Source organism: Pagrus major, chromosome 4 (assembly GCF_040436345.1).
Source record: "Pagrus major chromosome 4, Pma_NU_1.0".
Lineage (NCBI taxonomy): Eukaryota > Metazoa > Chordata > Actinopteri > Spariformes > Sparidae > Pagrus > Pagrus major.
The window spans coordinates 31,986,165-32,005,757 of record NC_133218.1 but is presented as its reverse complement, the minus strand read 5'-3'; the positions used below and the strand labels follow the sequence as shown (position 1 = coordinate 32,005,757).

General features: G+C 41.9%; 1 protein-coding gene across 1 annotated transcript in view; it reads right to left on the bottom strand.

Moving 5' to 3' along the window:
- LOC140994652 (protein unc-13 homolog C-like) overlaps positions 1-19,593 on the bottom strand; it is an 89,054-nt gene that overhangs the window by 62,158 nt on the left and 7,303 nt on the right. The window contains exons 4-10 of the mRNA XM_073464385.1: positions 18,677-18,748; positions 14,423-14,642; positions 13,123-13,350; positions 9,686-9,827; positions 7,292-7,461; positions 4,769-4,884; positions 4,300-4,463 (exon numbers count right to left, since the gene is read on the bottom strand). Of these exons, the coding sequence (XP_073320486.1) occupies positions 4,300-4,463; positions 4,769-4,884; positions 7,292-7,461; positions 9,686-9,827; positions 13,123-13,350; positions 14,423-14,642; positions 18,677-18,748 (1,112 nt within the window). The remainder of the gene's footprint in view (positions 1-4,299; positions 4,464-4,768; positions 4,885-7,291; positions 7,462-9,685; positions 9,828-13,122; positions 13,351-14,422; positions 14,643-18,676; positions 18,749-19,593) is intronic.

Here is a 19,593-nt window from a genome sequence, read left to right as displayed (position 1 = left end):
TGCTGGAGCTGAGAAAATCATATCCAGAGGAAGTGAAGAGAGAAATGTGGATGTTACTGTGAAACATTAAACCTTCTTGTTTGTCTCGCACTGTGAAAAATACAGCCTCGGAAACTGTAAGTGTTTTCTAGTGAGGTGAATTCACACACAGTATGTCAGCGTAGCACAAACTAGATCTCAATACTACGCAGCGGCCTAATATCACATAAGTCATCTTTCCCAGGGGACGGACTGAAGCAGGGGGCCTTTTACTGTTGCAATGCTGATGTCTTAAATCCTGTTTCCTTTTCTTCTGTCTCCAGCACATTTTTAACTTCCTGAACTTTATAACTACACGCACTGAGTTAGGCACATGTATTGCCACTTCAGATTTGTGCTGATCTCTCTCTCTGCCTGTATTTCCCTACACACACAGACACACATCTCCAACAGCACTACCCAGCAGTAATTAAATGCTGGAGCCTGAGAGGCCTGGTTTTGAGAAGGGATCTCTGGCTGAGTGAAGAGCATATGCTCATCTTAATACTTCATAATTCTGCTTCACAAGCCACGTGAATGCCTCATTCACTATAATTCACTCTACCTATAGAGACTGGCTGCCATTTCCATATCGATTCATAGGCACATAAAGATTTATGTTATTCTAGAGAAACCACATTTAAAAAATATATGTGCAATAATCCCTATGTTTACTTGAACGCAGCAGAAAATAATATACGTGGGGGCTTGTTTTTCAGCCTCCGGTGTGACCCATAGCAACCAAACATCTGGATGCATGGGCTGCTTTTTACTGCAAACATGCCTGAGAGCTTAAAGCCAGGAAATGTAGGCTGAGCTTTATAAATATAGCATTTTTTTTAATGCTCTTCCTGAAATCTATGGAAAAACAGAATTCACTATAATCTGCTGCGTTCCCTATCAACAAAACTCACATTACCTTTGAGCCTAAATGTTGCTTTGACATTTGACACTGATGTTATTCACACCCTTCACTTTCAGATACTGGAGACACAAATTAGTGGTTGGACAATAGAAATACGCATTTTTTAATATATTGCATGTTATTAGAGGAAATATGTGTAATCAACATGTTTTTTTTTCATAAATATTTTCTTATATCCAGTTGGAGGTGATCATTATCATCATCAAGCTCAATGCTAAGCATGGAGTACAGAGAAACTAAGAACATATTGCAGGGTGAGGCATTGTTTCAATAAGCCCAAGTGTTAGAAAAGGCGCAGAGTTATGTGGAGTAATGATTATAGATTTACTGAGTGCAGCCTGTACACACACACACACGCACACGCACACGCACACGCACACACACACACACACACAAATAGAAACACAAACATGTTCTCATCGGGAGGCCTATTTAATTACTCTGCTTTCAGCCTCCAAATTACCCAGGAGCACTTGGGGTTAGGCGAGCAGAGAGACTGATGCAAAGAGAGCGATGATGGCATCCGCTCAATTCCCATGGTGCTTTTAGAGCTGGATCTCCTGAGCCAATTTTCAAGAATGAGACGTTCCTTGTCCTAGTGTTACCCTGCCTAGGTTTTTACCAGCGGATGAGACGTACTACCCACACGAATCGTTTTTATGGTCTCAGATAGCTGGGAGAAATGAGAAAAAGATGATGAGGAACAGAGGGGTGGGAGGTAGGGAGTGGTGATAGAGTGAGATGAGGGAAAACGAAAACGAGGGAGGGGTATGTTGGTGGTTGCTGGGGGGGATGGTGGGGGGCACAGGAGGGAGGGTGAGTCTTCACAGCTGCAGTGATTTATGCAGCCATCATGTCAGGAGTGACTGGGAGTCAAGGCTCTATGATGGAGAAAATGGAAAGAAAGGAGCTTCCATAAATTCCTGATGAAGCTAATAAGCGCAAATCTAAACAAGTTTCATGTCTGGAGAACGCTGAAATAACCACTTACTGTTTCACTGTCTGCACTTAAATAACCTGACAATCCCTCATATGCTGCGAACCCTGTCACACTGAAACAACACCTAGCAACTCCACACCAGCAGCTAGAGTTGGGCTGATGAACGATGCCATCGTCCATCTACTAATCCCTGACCGTCGTAACATTGTGATTTAAAAGGCTCCCCACCACAGAGCACAATTAAGTGGCGTGTCCCCTCAGAGTTGCCGTAGGGCAAGAGTTGTTGTTGTTTGTGATATGTGGGGAGAGGAAATGAAAAGAAGTTGCTGCTCTGTGCACTAACATTACGTCTCCCTGTCCCGTTTATTATTTTCTTATTAAACCAGCTCAGTTAGGTGAACCCAAGACACTCACACACACACTTAAATTTGTGGCAGCAGTGTTTCTTTTCCTGCGGGCCGCTGTTTCTCCAAGTCATGCCATTTTTATACAGTGTTGTTAGCTTAGCTTCCTTGGCTAGTCGGCCAACGTTGTTTTATGCATATGAGGCTGAACAAAGCTAAGTTACGGACATGTGGTGCGGAGACGAGGATGCTTTTAAACCTGGCACAGGGATGTATGTCGGTGGAAACGGGAGATAGTTTCCTCTGCAGGGTGAGACAGTTGGAGATTCATGTCAGAGAAACGGTGACAAACAGCGGCGGTTACAGTGGTGAGCTAATATGCAACTGCTGCCTTACGACAACGCTGTGGGGACGTGCTGCCTCAAATTCATCAACAACGATGTCATCGTCCATCACGATGTTTCACTGAGGACATCGTCATATGCCAAATCGGCAGACATCGCCCAACCCTACCAGCAGCATCAAAACAAGTTACATACATGTTGTTATTAGCAGCAGTTCCACCCCTTACTGATGTGAAAAATTAACAGAAACCCAATGACGTGTCAAAAATGGTGAATAAAGAAGCTGCTGGGTTGGAAAATGGGAGAGTAGTGGGAGAGGGATCAAACATGCTTGGAGCCTAGTAAAAAAATCTACAAATCAGAAACAGGTTAACATAAACTAACCGAACAAATCATTCGGTTTAATTTTGCTACAGCCATCAAAACTCCTATTGCAGTATGATTATTTTATGGTGCACAATTTTTGAAAATATTCAGCAGACTATAATAACACCATAAAAGCAACACAATTTCTCACTGTTGATTCACCTCAGGGACGCATGCGGCCAGATTTATGGACATGAAAGCACAAATGTGAGCTGCGCCTTTCATTCAATTTGCCCAACACAATCTGTGTGTAATTAGCATCTGATTTACTAAGGCAGCAGCTAATTACATTGGCGGCTACTGGGACTGCCCAACAAGAGTATTCTGCAAAAGAAGGAGAGCTTAAAAGGTGCAGTTTGGTGGTGCATTTTTCAAACAGACTGAAATCATAATGTGGTGATGCTGCAGATACTCATTATTACTCACTGAGTTAATTAAATGCAATTGAAGTGATTTTCATTCAGATTTCTACCAGAACTCGGCAGGGTCTCAACAAAATAAACTAAATAAAAACAATGTCACTGTTAATGATTAGAGGAAACAGATCAAGAGGTTATCCCTGCTAATATCCATCCTTTTGCTATCGATGCTAATGCTGCTGATCTTGCTAGATTGGCAGTCTGGTTGCGATGACAAAGGATTAAGTCAGACAATTAACTAAACCCCCATTCTCTGTTTGAGAAGTAGCGTTAACCATTTAACAGGAAGCAACACTGACTGAAGTGGGGCTTTAAAGGCTCTCTTAGCCATTTTGCATGCACTTTTGAGACGTTCCCCAACTTAAGTTTCCTGTGGGAGAGGTGGGCGGCACTATGAACATTATATACTGCATACGGGAAACACTGCAACTGAAGTGCACTTGGAGATAAATACATGTAATGTTAGATGCAAGATGTAGATGTACACTTCTGTAGCGGTAACAATTACAGCACATCAGCACTTCAGAATGTTACATGGCATCGCATGACCTTGATCAATAATTTTAATGTTTAATGTGGTGTGTCTTTGCAGGTGTGTGTGTGTGTGTGTGCACGAGGAGGAAACAGAGATAGAGACATTTATGGATGGACAGGGTCACAGAGGATCAGAGAGACAGAGAGAGAGGGAAACGAGACTGTTTATGTGTGTCCATGATCAATGTGACCTGGGGATGGTTGGGAGTTTTTTCCAGGAGTCCAGCAATTAATCAATCAACTCGAGAGCTCGATAGTACACCTAGCTCTGATTCTGCTGAGGAGACATCTTTACTGCTCCTCTTCTCCTTCTGCTCTCCTTCTCTCATCTCCTTCTCTCCTCCACTCTGCTGAATGAGACAGTGAAGGATTGGTGAGGCAAAAGGCCATAGATCAGGGTGGTACTAACGTCATAGCCTGATAGATGGACTCCACTCCGTATCTCATGGCGAACTCATCCACAATCTCCTGAGACACGTCGTCAAAGTAGACCTTCCACGCCTCGTCCCCTTTCACCTGCGGGATCTTCACTACCCCACCGTTCTTCATCTCGGTCAGGTAGTGGAACAGGTTCTGTGAGTGGCACGACAGATAAGAGAGAACAGGTTACGGTGACGAAGCACAGTGTCACAACAAGTAATAAAAGTTACGCTCCTTTGTGTGATGTACTGTTGGCCAGATAATGAAGACCCTTATCACAATTGGAGACATTGTTTTAACTTCGCTATAACTTTTGATTGTTGAACAATCCTGATAGTTTTCTTTCCAATTTAATAACAGCACACTTAATCACAGCAACAACAAAAAAACATCCCCAAGGTTGATGATTGAAGTTGTGTTGAGAGCTAAATCGATCCTAATCACATGATGACAGTTACCTCATGTAAACAGGTGTACTGGCCGTGAGGAGGAACCACGTTCTCTTCCCCTTTCATCTCCACACTGATCTTGAGCCTGATGGCACCGGATACTGCAGACTTGTCTGTCCTTTTATCTGTAGCACACAGCCAAGATAGTTTAGTCATAACTGGAAATCAACTGCACTCAACATCTCACCAAATGTAATTGGCTCATTTCTATTCAAAATAACACATTACACTTAACACATGGCACAATCACCTTACAAGTAACATTTCAATGAAATTGATGGACTTATTTTTACACAACACATCTCATTTCAACAAATCTTAACCAACAAATTTTCACTGTTCCCCCTGACAGATTGTTTTTTTTTTTTTTTTTTTTTTTACTTTTTACTGTTTCTAAGCAAAACAAAACAAACCAAAAAAAAACCCTTTTTGTTCTTTTTAAAATGATTTCTGAAGTGGCCTTTCTTCCAGTGTGGACAGTAAATACCAATTGCAAGCCACATCTAATTCCATGACATTGTTCTGACGACCTGTTATTCCGATTTCCCTTCGTTATTTATTCCTCTTATTCCACAAAGACCCACACCTGCTCTGCCTCTGATTGGTGATGAGCTTGTCAGTTTTTTTCAAACACTAACCATCTAACCATCTATTTGACGTTAACCCTCCCAAGCAACAAACACTAGCCAATCAAAAGGGACATTGAGGTACACAGTAGCTTCAGTGTTTTGGTCCTTCTACTTCCTAGATGATACAGTGGAGGTATGGTACTATGCCCTCGGAAGACCAGCGAAAAAATAATTTGAAAATAATCCAAAAAGTTTTATTCTATTCAGTCAAAATATAAAGGCCTTGTGTCCTTGACACACTATAAGAAAATTACATAGACAAACACCAACAGAAGAAATTAATGACACCGCCTAAAACACAAAAAACATTAATGACAGGAAACATTAATGGCATGACATCATGTCCTGTAGAACAGGAATGACATCATATCCATGCTCGCAACCATGAACCTTTTGATGCATGAGAAACACCTTCACATTAACAATAACACTGCCTCTGCTCAGTTGCAGGTTTGCAGAAATATTCTGTGCATGCAGACATTAACAAACATCCTGTGTATGCACATGCACTATCCTTCTTGAGTGCTCACATACACACTGACACAAAAATGCAAGCACACACATTCTTGACTGGTCTGAGAGCTAATGACTCCACAGCTGCTGGGGTTCCTTACAGACTTTAAATGGCCCCCCTCTGTGCTTTCATATACAATTCATCTCTACTGTGACAAATTATTCTCCTCTACAGTCAGTTGGTCAAGAGACAGACAAGTGAAAAATAACAACGTGACAAAGCGTCAGAGACTAACGCAAAAGCCCAGATTGAAGAGGAAGCTGAAGAGGCTTAGAGACGAGAGCAGCTGGAGGGGTAGACACCCACACCAGCAAAGGCATGTTTAAACATTCATTGTGCACATTTAAAAAGGCACAGGGCGGCAACAGTGGACAACAGTGGACAGGGGTCACTATTAGCACAAATTGCTTCCTTTTAGCGAGGCAGCCAAACAAAGGCAGCACCCTGCAGTCATAATACTTCCAACAGAAGTGGGAGCTCCCATTATGTTGCCATTCAACCTCATATAGTATGGAAAAACCAGTGATGTATGAGAGCAGAGACAGGAAAAGACCCTGCATCAATAGCATCAGTACCCAAACTGAACCACAGGTCCCTCTGTGACTTCTCGGCACATGCATATTAATGTTGATATATTAATGGTGATCTCAACTGGACCACACTTTATCCGACCATACACTTATCCTCATATCCTGTTTAACAGTGTAATGGGGATGTGTAAGGGAAGATATGAAGAGTTTGTTTATGTTCATAGTATACACAAGTAAGCCTTGTACAATATGTCATAATCATAATCATCAAATCACAACGTTTTTTGGTACAAAAAAACAATGAGTCAACAACAAAAAAAAACTACTTATAACAAATTGATTGGCAACTGATAATCTGATAACACTTTCAAGCAAAAATGCCAAACATCCTCCAGTTTACAGCTCTTTCAATGTGACAAAACCAGCAGATATCTGTTGCCTCAAGAAACTGTGCATGCCATTTTTTCACAATGTTTAAACATTTCATGGAAAACAATCGGCGGATGAATCAATAATAAAAAGAATCATGCAGCCCTACTGTCAGGCACCAATAGTTGTCATCAAGAGCTGAGTCAGATTTGTAGTCCAGCTTAACTTTTAATCACTGAGTTAAATCATAGTTTTGCCATTTTAAGTCCATTTTCTTTTTGTTTTTTGTGTCTAATAGATTTAATTTAATATTTAATGCAACGCATGGCTGTTTGCATTCAGACAAGATTAAACATTTGCGAAGTTTGGGTACATATCTGCATTTTACAGTATCAAAAAATGTCAATATATCACAAAGTCTACATTTTATCTGGGTAAGTGCCATAATAACTGCTACCATGATTTCTAGTTAATCAAGCAGGTAACGTACCCAGATTGTACCAAACGTCCATCTCTCCACTGAGAGTGCGAACCTCGATGATGGTCTGGCCCAGGAAGTCATCTGACTCGCGTTTGAAATGCTGCTTCACCCGTGATTTGATGTCGTCGTCCTCGTCCCACACTCGCACCTTGATGCGATCAGTGGCGTTGTGACATTCACTGCAATGTGGGAGATGATTACGCCGGGTCAGAACAAATCACAACAACACGAACAACAACAGCAACAGCATATTGAGTGACAGCTCATCAGGTTGCAGTATCCAGCGGAGCGGAATGACAGGCAAATGCACTATTCAAGCATAAATGCAAGTTCAGACACGCGCACTTCCTGACCCTCTTCTAAGTAATCTATGGAGAACAATACTAGCCTGGATTTAAATGAGAGAAAGTGTGGGTGTGTGTGTGTGCACATGAGTGTGTATGAGTGACTGTGCATGTGTATGTGAATATGTGAAGAAGGGCTCTCTGCCTGGAAGGAGGAATTACCCCAAGATACTGCATGACCTTTACACTGCATCTCTATATTTCTCTCTCTCCCAATGCACACTAAACCATCAGAGAGTAGCTGAGTGTTACATTAGAACGACTGCCTAGCATTCGTACCAAGAATTATTTATTTGTGAAAGCTTTATGTCCATCTCTTTGGTCCCCCCCCCCGCATCACTGCAGCTGACAGACGTTTCACAATAACGACTCTGCTAAATAGAACAGAGGTGGCCAAAGCACTTAGCTTCAGATGGGGGTCACACTGTTCAACTCTGGAATTAAAACCGACAGATTACATTTTGTTCTAATGACATCTTGGGTGCGACAGCCAGAGAAACACTATCTGCAGTATTTTTTTAACTAATCCCTTTCTGGGGGGAAGCACCGGCTGCTGCCGCTGCTGCATGCTGCTGCTGCTGCACTAGTCTGGGACTTTGCTGTCTGCCAAGCACACAGTAATGTATCGCTCTATTAATCTACATCCCTGTAGTAATGGGAAAGAGTTTTATTACAGTCACCACTGGAGTCTCATTACAGGTGTGCAGCCTTGTTTGCAACAGGCATAGGACACACACGCACAGAGAGTAGGACACGTGTTCCTGTGAGGTTTTTATGAAGAAAAGTATTATTATTAACTATTAAAAAGTATTAATTTAAAGACCTACATCTTGAGAAGAGAAAGCAACATGCATAGAAATAGTATGACCTAAACCATGGACAGATTCCTCCTGAGGAATGATGCTGGAGGCCTCGAGGCTTGTATGAATCAAAAAATACCATTAGCTGCTCTGTCTTTGGTTTAAACAAACATGACAAATGCTCACTGATCCTTTAACAGTGGCTCCCCAGTGCCCCATCTCCAGATGGAGGATTACAGTTTAAAAGAAAAGAAATAAATAAACAGATAACACAAAGACTTTGCTGATGCCCAGCGTGTTGGGGTCAGACCTACACTTTGTTTGTTTTGAAGACAGGTCCAGAAGGCATGAATATCTGACAGTATGACAACACAGCAAGTATTTGCAAGTCAGATTAGTACATATTTTTTGCTCTTCTACTTGGTCTGATTCAAGAAAGTAAAGCAGAACAACCGCAGACAACTACTGGCAAATACTATTTTGCACAGAGCTCTGGGTAAAGCTCTACAATTCCTCAGAGAAAATTACATTTTACTCTTCATCCTGGTTCTTTTTTTTCAGAGTTCTGACACTCTGAGATACTTCTATGAGGTTTGTTATGCTTACCATAAATAATGTGGTTGTCTATGTTTTACAAAGGCTCAATTTTTCCACATTTTTTTCAACTAAATGTTTAAAGTAGTCCCCTGGAAACTCACTTGCTGAGTTACACTGCCAATCTACTTCCTGTGAGATGTGCAGGATAACCTAGCAACTGATTCATAAATGCATGCAGCTTTACTCGCAGCTGTGCACAAAAATTCGAGGCAGTGGCAGAGAGGCAACCAGCAGATTGAGTGGTGATACTCCTTTGACTATTGCATACTGACTAAGGAGAATATCCTGTGCTAAAAACAAAGACACAGACGCCTGGTCAGCAACAGAGAGGTCATACAGAATGAGAAGCCACTTACTACTAAGGCAGTAAAGCACGAAAGGATTTGAAGAGTTAAGACCCTTGTTGTCTTCACTGATGGATGCCATCGTAAAGCTTTTTCTAGCAGAGTCTGCATCTCCAAAATCTCTGCAGTGCAGCTGGCGTGTAACACTAGAATTGATAGTAATTTCCTAAGCTATTAAGAAAGAGTCAGTAATAAAAAGAGATAAGAATTTACTTTTCCTTATTTACTGATGCCTTAAGATTCCCTTGAACACGAGATTCTTAATCTTAATGGGGATTATCTGGTCGGACAGAGGTCACATTGATAGAGAGCACTCACAAGTTGAACTTCTCGTCCCAGATCGGGTTGAGGTTGCCGAAGATGGTCTTCGTCCTGCGTTTGGTCTTTCCCACCTGGACGGTGACGTACGGATCACTGGAGCCGGTTTTATCCTTGGCCTGCAAGCCCTGCGCACTCATGACTGGAGAAAGGACAAAGATGGAGAAGTATGAAGAGTCAGGTGTCACAAGCAAACAAGCAATTTGACAATCTTAAGGTTTTTATCTTTTTTATTTTAAAGATGGAAGCTTCCTTGTCATGAATCTATTACTGTATTACATTATTTTTTAAGTCAAAAGCACTGGCCTGGTGGGTGAGATTTTACAGCAGATTTAAAACCCAGTCATGAATCAGCTTTCATGCTTTATTTTAGTGCCCACTTCCCAGTTGCTTGGATTAGATTTATTTCATTCTATGGGTTTCAATATAAGAATTCAGGAACTGCCTCCACTGCCCACAACAACTTTGTGCACTTGCCAAAAGCTGAGGCAACAAAACCGCTCAGTGCCGCCATTATTTATCTTTTTGTGTGAATGTGAAGCGCTGAGTTCATCTATGATTTATCTATTCATACGTCGAGGCTATAGGTAGCTCCCACCCCTGTGTGTCTGCCCACTGCTACAACATGTCTTTGCTGAGCTTCAAAAAAAAGATCTCCGATTCAGAATCTTCCTTCCACACACACACACACAGGGAGGAAGGTGCAGAGAAGGAGAGACAGTAGTATTTCACAGCGCCATAAAAGGGAAAAAGGACACTGGGGCATTAAATATGCATAAGTGACAGTCTAAATAATTCAGGGTACATATATATCTCTCAGCTCAATGCTGACAAGGGGTTGGTGGGCAGGATATAGAGGTTGGAAGAGCCCTGGCCTGATGATCCAGGAGTGCTGAAAATCAAACGTCTCCCGTAGTGAAAGAGGGGTCTGAAGCATCGGCGGGCGTATAGACAGGTCAGTATGCTTCACATGAAAGTGCTTGTCAGATCATCCAACAGCATCTAAACCCCCACACTTTTTCCAGCAGACACTGCAATCATGCCTGATTGGCCCGATGTGTAGAGGTGAAAAAGTAAGCATGCAACCACTTCTGTCACATTTCCTATGTACAAGCAACAGCAACATCATTGCTTCTTTCTGCTCCGCAGTGTGTCTTTGGTTTGAGCATCCCCCTGCCTGTGAGCAGAGTTGCTTTGATAGCAATTTAATTTGGTACAAAATCTGCTTATCAAATTCAAATCCTAATGAGTCTATTTGGGTTTAGGTTTCATAACTTTGAGCAAAAAAAAGTTAGAAACGACATTAAAAGAATTGGAACCAAGTTTACACCCCGTTACATTGCCTTTTGGTAGTAAAAAAAAAAAAAAAAGATAAAAGACGAAGACATTTGCTGGTGTGTGTTTTAACAACTTGGAGCCGGATTAATTCTTGTCAAGTTATTTTACAATCGTCCCACTTGCTTGGCTTGTTTTGCCATCTGTGAAGCACAAAATGCACACTAACACAAGAACTCTGATAAGAACAAAAGGTGAGAAAAAAAGTAAAGTAGAATAAGAAAAGAATAATTCCATTAATTCGTGGAGAGCAGAGTAACTGAGAGCATACCCAGAAGCATAAACAGATGAAGTATTGTTCTGGTATGAAGACTGAACAGAGGAGACTGAATACATGTTCTTTCTTTACAAATACATTGACCTCTGTTGAGCAAGCATTATGAAGAATGCTTCTGTTCCAAGATGAGACATAAAGGAAAATAGTACAAACCCTACGCAGTAATATAATATACTTTCCTCATTGCAGTTTGTGTGATAATAATGTGATTAATGCATTTGCTGGCACAAAAGAAGAATTGGTGATTCAGGTTCATATTCACTGCCAGACCTTGTAGTGAGCACATTTACCACACACAGAATATCTCATGGTCGCTGTCAGAGTGCTGCAGAGTCAATGCCAGTCAGTGTTTATCTAATAAATGGTGAATAAATAACAACTCAATAGCTACATTTTAAAATGGGACGTTCGATAAGCCCCAGGGAAATTGACCGAGGCAGCCCTGGGTCTTTCCAACGTCTCTCCCTCCCTCTCTGTTTTCTCTTTCTTCCTCCTCCTTTCCCGGTTTTGCAGTCCTCTCTCTCACTATCCCCATCCTTTCTGTCTCCCTCTCTATTTGTCTCCCTCCCTCTCTGTTTCTGTTTCTGTCTGGTGTATTGACACTGCAAGAAAATGCAAGTTGAGCAATAAACGAGCTGGGCCTGGCACAGTACCACAGAGATGGACTGGAGTTTGGTGTCGAGGTTACAAAGCTAACTTCCTGACCTTCTTTTAAAAAGTCAACTAGGAAAAAAAGGAAACTCAGTGACAGTATGTGCCATGTGTGTGAAACAAGAAGCACTGGAATGAAAGAAAAGCCTTTGTAATCCTCAAAGACAATTATTTTTTTAGGTTTGTGGTGTTCAAGAATAGAGATAAACAACATAGGTTATGTAATCAAACTGGGTAGTGCAGAAAATTAGTCTAAAATACAGACATGTGAGTCTGTTAGATCCTGTCATGTCTCAAAACACAGCCAAATAATTTTCCCTCTGAATGCACAGTGAAGTGGTGTACTGTCAAACTGCGCTCGGAGAGGCACAATGTTTTGATTGGCATCTCTGAGAGAGAGCTTGATGTGCAGCTGTGGGGGATTCATTTCAAAAGTACACTGTACAAACTAGCATGCTAGTGAGCTCTGAAATGACATAAAGCTCTCTGGCAGTTGCAGCAAGTACTCTTCCACTATAATAATAAGTCATCATTGCCTCTTTATTGCTTCCTCTCAGATGCTTTGTATTTATTGTGCCACCGTTTAACACTCTGAAAGCATTGTTGCAATTTGTTGTTTTCATTGGTGATATATGTCGCGGAGCTCTAATCAAATAATTCACGCGTTAGTACTTCTATCAACAAAACAGGGATGCTGTAGTAACCATCATTGTATTATCAACAGATAAGTCCTCTCCAAATCAATCTCTATTTCTGTTTCTAATTAAATATGCATTGCAGTTTGTGGCTCAGTGTCAGAGGTTAATGACCAAGATCTTGAGGTTAATAACAAGTGAATACTAATTAGGATAACATTGTTTGTTATCTGAGATGAGCCTGCCATTTAATGGCAGTTTTGTTGATTTGGCACTGGAGGACTGAACAAAGGGTTAAAGGTCATGGTCCAAAGGTCAAGGGTCAGCTGCAGCAGCATCAGGACTTCACTACTTATAAAACATGTATCCATAGTCAATTGATTGATGATTAATGTGTAAAGAGAAGCTAATAATAATCAATCATATTTGATGGATTAATAATTAAAGATTGTACCAAAAGTTCACGATTATTAATTCATATGTTAGTGGAATGATTGGAAGAATTGACTTTCTGACAGAATGACAGGAACCAGGCTGACCTGTGATGTTGATTTTGGCAGACCACTTGGAGGTCCCATCCAGCACAGCCTGCTTGGCTGTCTTCAGATGGCTGGTGACTTCTTCTTTTGAGACCTGAAACATCTCCTGGATCACCTCGAACACTTCTGGACGGTTCTTCTCCCTTATCTTCATGCGCTCCTTCATGGCCATGATGATATTCTGGGTCTTGTCCTCTGCTCCGTGCTTGGAGCTCTTCTCCACTGCCCCTGAAACAGATCAAGAGATCGAAGGAGTGCTTAGACTCAATAGTCTGCATATTTAATAAGCAGGAAGATGGATAACTCTGATCCACCCATTCCTACGGTGTCTATTATAGGTACTGTATCTTATTTTCTAAATGACGAGGTGAGACTGAGTGTGACTATGAATTACTGAAATCACAAATGTGCATGTTAATGTTGGTGCGTGTGTTCAAATGTATGTGTGTGTAAGACAAAGAGGTGCATGCAACGGTTTATTCACTGTATCTGATCACAGTATCATGTAAGTAGAGTGTGTTCATGAGTGCAGATTGAAATGTGATAAAGATGAATCGTAGTTTGAACTATGAAATATTATTATGCTAGTGTGAAGCCTTTATAAAACATTGGGTTTTATAACAGCCAGGGTGTAGCTAATCCACTTAGAGTGTGTGAGGATTGCCCTGAGGATCATCCTGAAGCCTCCATGTCACATTGTTCCTACTAGTCTGCGTACTGTGACAACAGGGGTGTGCCTGATTGAAAAAGCTGATTGGAGGCTGTAATGAGTGCCAGCGACTGAGCGAGCAGTGTAAATGCACCATGGTACTTGTAGCAATGAGTGCAAGGGGGATATGTAATATGAATTACACAAAGCCCCATAAAAGCATTCACGTGTTCTGTAAGACTTTCAGTGTAGTGTTGGTTCTTATAGAGACGGAAAAAAAAACAGTACAGATGAGGTGCCACGCTTGCACTGTGCCCACTCAACAGATACACAGGCAAACCATGTTTTTAAATCTAACTGACTGTAATAATGATTTATTGTTCGATTGTTTAATACCTGACAGTGCAAAATACTCAATTATAAGATCAGACTGAAAGATCTTGTAAAGTAAAACTAGAAATATAACAAAATGAGAATGAATGCAGCTTTTTTTTAAATGCATTTTCAATACGATGTTGTTTAAGCTACAAATCATGCTTATACACATACATGCCGTACTAACAAAGGCATTTTAGTGAGCACATGCCAACAAGTCTTTGAGTTTTTGTGAACTGTACATCGAAGCATTATGGGATGAATCTCATTCCTTACTTTGTAAACAATCTGCATTGAGCAGGTCCTGGCACTTCTCGTGGCATTTAACACCACACTCTGAGCAGCGCATGCCCTGACGGGCGATGCCCCACAGCAGCCCCTCACACTCATGGCAGTATGTGGGCGCAGTCGCCGTCCACACCTCGAAGTTATGGGGTGTTGTGGATGAAATTGGATAGATCAAGGCCTGGAGAGTCTTTTTGAAGACATGTAGTTTCTGAAAAGGAAGAGAAGGCATTGAAATGTGTAAGAAATAATATGGTATGAAGGCTCTGATGATAAGATATGAGGATGTGAGAAACAGGGGAGGCACAGATGATGTTAAGGCACATTGAAGTAGAAGAAAACAGATTTTATGACAACTTCAAAACTCAGTAAAATCCAACTTTGATCTTAAATTGCTTTTCAGAAACGTTGAATATATCTTGAGATCAGCACTTACAAAAAGGTTAATACTTTGCACCTGCTGAGTGACGATAATAGCCTGATATCATAACATAAAGTTTAAGTTTAGAAGTTTGACAGAAACAATATCAGTGGGATTAATTCAAATTGATCTGCAGTCTGAGTTGGATGAAATTTACAATACACTTCTGTATAAGAGTAATCTTGGCAATTACATACTGCGGCTATCATTCAGCAGAACTGCAGTATTCCTCAGCTACTTTTATTTAAAGGGTTCTGACGGATTACATTATTCCGACAGATAGCTTGTAGGGGGGCTTTGTTGATCCTTTTCTGATTACCTTATCAATGGAGGGGTCAGCCGTATGAGCGTAAATCACCCTTACATCTCATTAAGCGTAGATTAACAGCATCCTTAGCCCATAGGCTTTGTGCACATTGAGTGGTTTACTGACTAAGGCTCCTCCAGACCAAATACGAAAGTCTACTAGAGGCCTGTCTGGACTGATTGCTGTGTAACGGAAGCCTCTTCAAATTGAATGCTTTACTGCAGCAGCCCTGCCATCCACAAGGACTAAAAAACGGGCTGGGACTTGCCAATTCTTGAAGGCAGAATCAATGGATGCTGTAAATAAGGTTTTTAAAAGAGAGCATTATCCAGATTGAGAGAGAGAGAGCGGGCGAAAGAGAAAGTGACAGGGCAAAAGAAGGAGATGTATGGCGGTTAAATAAATCTTCAAGAGGTACTTGCTCTCCACTCTGCTCCACCCTACTCCTCCACCCCTTCCTCTGCTGTCAGCCCCCTCTGTGTGTTGACAAGTGTGCTTTAACACCTGAACAGTAGCTCTGCACTTTGCAACAAAGGCTACTGCAATGCTCACTCGAACACACATACACACACAAATGCGCGGACACACACACACACACACACGCACACTCTTTTACACGGATGATTAAATGACACCAGATGACAGGACAACAAGGCTGTCTAACATTGTGAAACTTCGCTGATGCAACACAGAGACTCGCTGAACCCTGGAGGACCTTAATGAAACACAGAGGGAGACTGAGAGATTTCCTTTTTAATCTTGGAAGGATGAGATGAAGCAGATGTCTGAGATTTATCCACAACTTACACACGAGCCAGACCGGGGCCACACCCGGAAGCCGGGCCCTCCCGAAATATAATACTGAACCGTCTCATCCTGACACCGCCTGCAGGAGATGAGTGAGCCAACATTTGTATGAGCGTGGGAAATCTCAGAGACCTCAGTGAGTTGACTTGGCTGCTACATATCCTTTCAGCCTCTATTTTACCAGCCAACTAACTGTTTTGAATGGTGCTGAGCATGTTAAGCCTTGGCATTTCTTTGAGTCCTATTGTACCATACATCTATTTTATTGACACAGTCTTTTCCTGTCGTTTTGAAGTTCCCTCTCTTCCTTTCGGTCTCATCACTCTCAGTCTTGACGCTACATGACAAACTGTGCAGCAGATGTGTGAGGAATGCTGCATGTGTGAGTCTCATGTGCTACACCGTTAGGTAACCCTGATGATTCGGTGCAAGACACTGCTAGAACTGATTGACAGCCGCAGCCTCTGCCTAGGAGCGACATGACAGTGAAAAATCTAATCTCTCCTCCTCCTTTCCAATTTCACCACCTATTGTCCTTGTCAACCTCTTCACTGATGCTGCCATCCTCCTCACCCTGTTCCAGCCTTCTACAGCTCTAATCTTTTGCTTTAACTACTTTACCATCTCAGCCCTAACAGGGACCCCATGTGTTTTTCCCAAAATGCATGACCATAAAATTTAGCCAATGCCAAACTCAATCTATTATACTTTCTCTGTGGCAAGATTCACAAAACTATCCCAAATTACTTGGGCAGATATCACAGGCAAGCATTTTAAAATCAGTGTAGTGCATTCTGCTGCTAACAACCTGCCTGATGATATCTGACCTGACTTAGAGCAACAAATCACATCTTATTTCCAGATCCTCCTTGACCCATGTCAGGCCGTGGCTCCCTTCTTCCTTTGTGCCTGTCTTTGTCCAAGCAGGTAAGTTTATGTTGACAGTCACTGATAAAAGGCTCTGGTGCTCCGCTCACATGCAGCTCAGAACATTGAGCAGACACACGGGCCGTTAGCCGGCCCACACATAATGTTCCTTTCTGCTCTAAAAAGCAGATGCATGGGAAACGTGACGCAGAAGGAGCATATCATCAACAGAGAGAGACTTCCATACGTCAGCAATGAGTTAGGCATTTTAATCCAATTAAAATGTATTAAGTTGAAAGAGAAAATAAAATAGAAGATGTAGGGCAGAGATGAGGCAAGAAGGGGATAGAAGAAGGAAACACTCTAAATAGGTTCAAACATTTCTCCAGGGAGGAGAGGACAGATTGCTCAACATGGCTGCCTGATCAGTGACATCAGGGCCACAGGGTCACGATGACAAGTCACTCTTCGCTCCGATCTTCCCCCATTCTCTCGCCCTTCCCTTCCTCTTCCTTTCTCCTCTCTTCTCCCAACTCCTCTTCACTCTTAAACAGCATATGGTCGTTTACTGAGTGCTCTCACAGTCCTCACAGGAAAGCACTCTCCTGGACTTAATGCAGCAGATAAAACTCTGACATCTGCTCGTCCTACTTACCAAGACCGCACAATCTGCAGCTTTGCTCGGAACTCTGCTCCCCTCGACCACCAATTATTAAACTCCTCCTTGTTTGCTCTGAATTAGAGCATCGTACATCTATTCCAAAAGTTCAGTGGGTTCAATTTGTTTCTTTCCACAGTGGTGCAATCTCAAAATCTGCCCAAGAATCAACTCCCTTCATACACAATTAACACATTGCATCTATCACGTCATTCCTGCCTCATCTGGGACATGAGTCGCTCATCCCTAAAGCTCCTTTAATCAACCCAATGGCTATATGTGCGTAATCTAGACCATGTCACTTTGGGGCAACTGGGCATGTGGACCATGAGGACCAAGTCAAGTGTGTGAAATAGACACGTGATATGAACATGGACACAAATCAGTGTGCACAAATGGTTGGCCACATCTCTCATTTGAAAAAAATGAAATTTTGTGAATAACGTACAGAGAACATTTGATCCGGTAATCGTGTCAGCTTAGGCAGCCCCTTGTTGCACATCAGCGGATATGAAATTGTCTGCTTGTTTGTCTTGCTGAGGAACTGCTCTCTCCTGCTGTTTGCCTCCTATAACCCCGTCTCCCCTCTGGGAGGGAAGAATTGCAATCAATTAATGCAGGGAGAGCTTTGGAGGTCAACACAAAAGTGTCTCACACCATCGACTGAGACATTCTGCCTTTCTCTAAAGCTCTGTCTTCCTTGATGCACAGTGCATGTTATTAATCATAGGGCATTGTCTCAATAAAATGATTGGGCCATCATTTAATTTCTGAACTCATCCAAATGGTCTGACAGAAGGAGCACAGCAGAAAGAGTGAGCTGGCCACAGAGACTATTTTAATAAACTGCACTATAGACAGGCAGACAGACAGATGATGGCATGCTGTATGTACATCTAAAAAGGGGCCAGTAACTAATGCAATCCATCTCATTTTCATTTTGGAACCCCGTGTTCCTGGCAACGTGATCCCGGGCCCTGAAGTACAATAGCTGCAGCAAACAGCACAGCTATAAAAGTCTGTCAGAGTCCCAGCCCCCTTTTCTCCAAACAGCGCCCTAAAAAATAATGAGAACACAGGTCCAGCATCTCCTGCGCCTGCAGAACCCTACATTGCCAACTAAGACTCCTGCAATAAACAGACAATGATTTTCCATGCAGGCACTGCGGGCATGTTAGTACTCACCAGGTCCTCATTATTCAGGGTGGATCGGTTCACCAGAGCGAACGAGATGCCTGCCTTTCGAGCAGTGAGGGTCTGAGAGAGGAAGAGGAAAAGAGAGATGATGAAAAGGGATAAATTCACCGACTCGTTTTACCTTTTTATGCAGTTTTACACCGTATTTCAATGGATTTGCACACATCTATATAGTTAAACAGCTTGAGAATATTGGATGATATTTTATTAAAGGAAGTATAGTCCGGAGGAGAATGAATTGCATGTATAATACCATTTGGATGAGGGAATATGTTAAAAAATATTAAGTCAATAGATCAAAACAACTTTTCTGTAATGAATGTATCTAAAGACAAAACATTTGTATGTTGCTATTAACTTGTGCCGTGCAAAGACAGAAAGTGAACTCACCAAAGCCTGTGATTTCCAGGAGTAAATGAATAGAGAATGAAAGAAATACAGTAATTGAATTAGACAAGGAGTGGGAGGATGAATGCTGAAAGCACAAACAGCAGAGGAACTGTATTTTTTTTATCCATACTGAGCGCATAGGTGTCTCAACTGCCATGCAGGACTGCTGGTTTGGGCACAGAGCTCTAGAAAGATTCAACTACTCATCAAGAGAGATTTTACAGCCGCTGCATGATTCTTGATCCACTCATGCATTGAAAGTTACTAAATTGCAGTCATGCTTGGCATTTATATTCACTTCTCTGTTGGATGAAGCTTTGATCATATTTTCTGCTGTCTGCTCTGCACATTAGTTTGACACAAACAGAGAAACACAAGACACACGCACTCACGTATGGGTGAAGCCAGCTGTACTGCACAACAACGACTCTCTCTCACACATACGCACACACACACACACACACACACACTCTTGAAAAAAACACGCACACACACACACACGCACATCTGCTCAG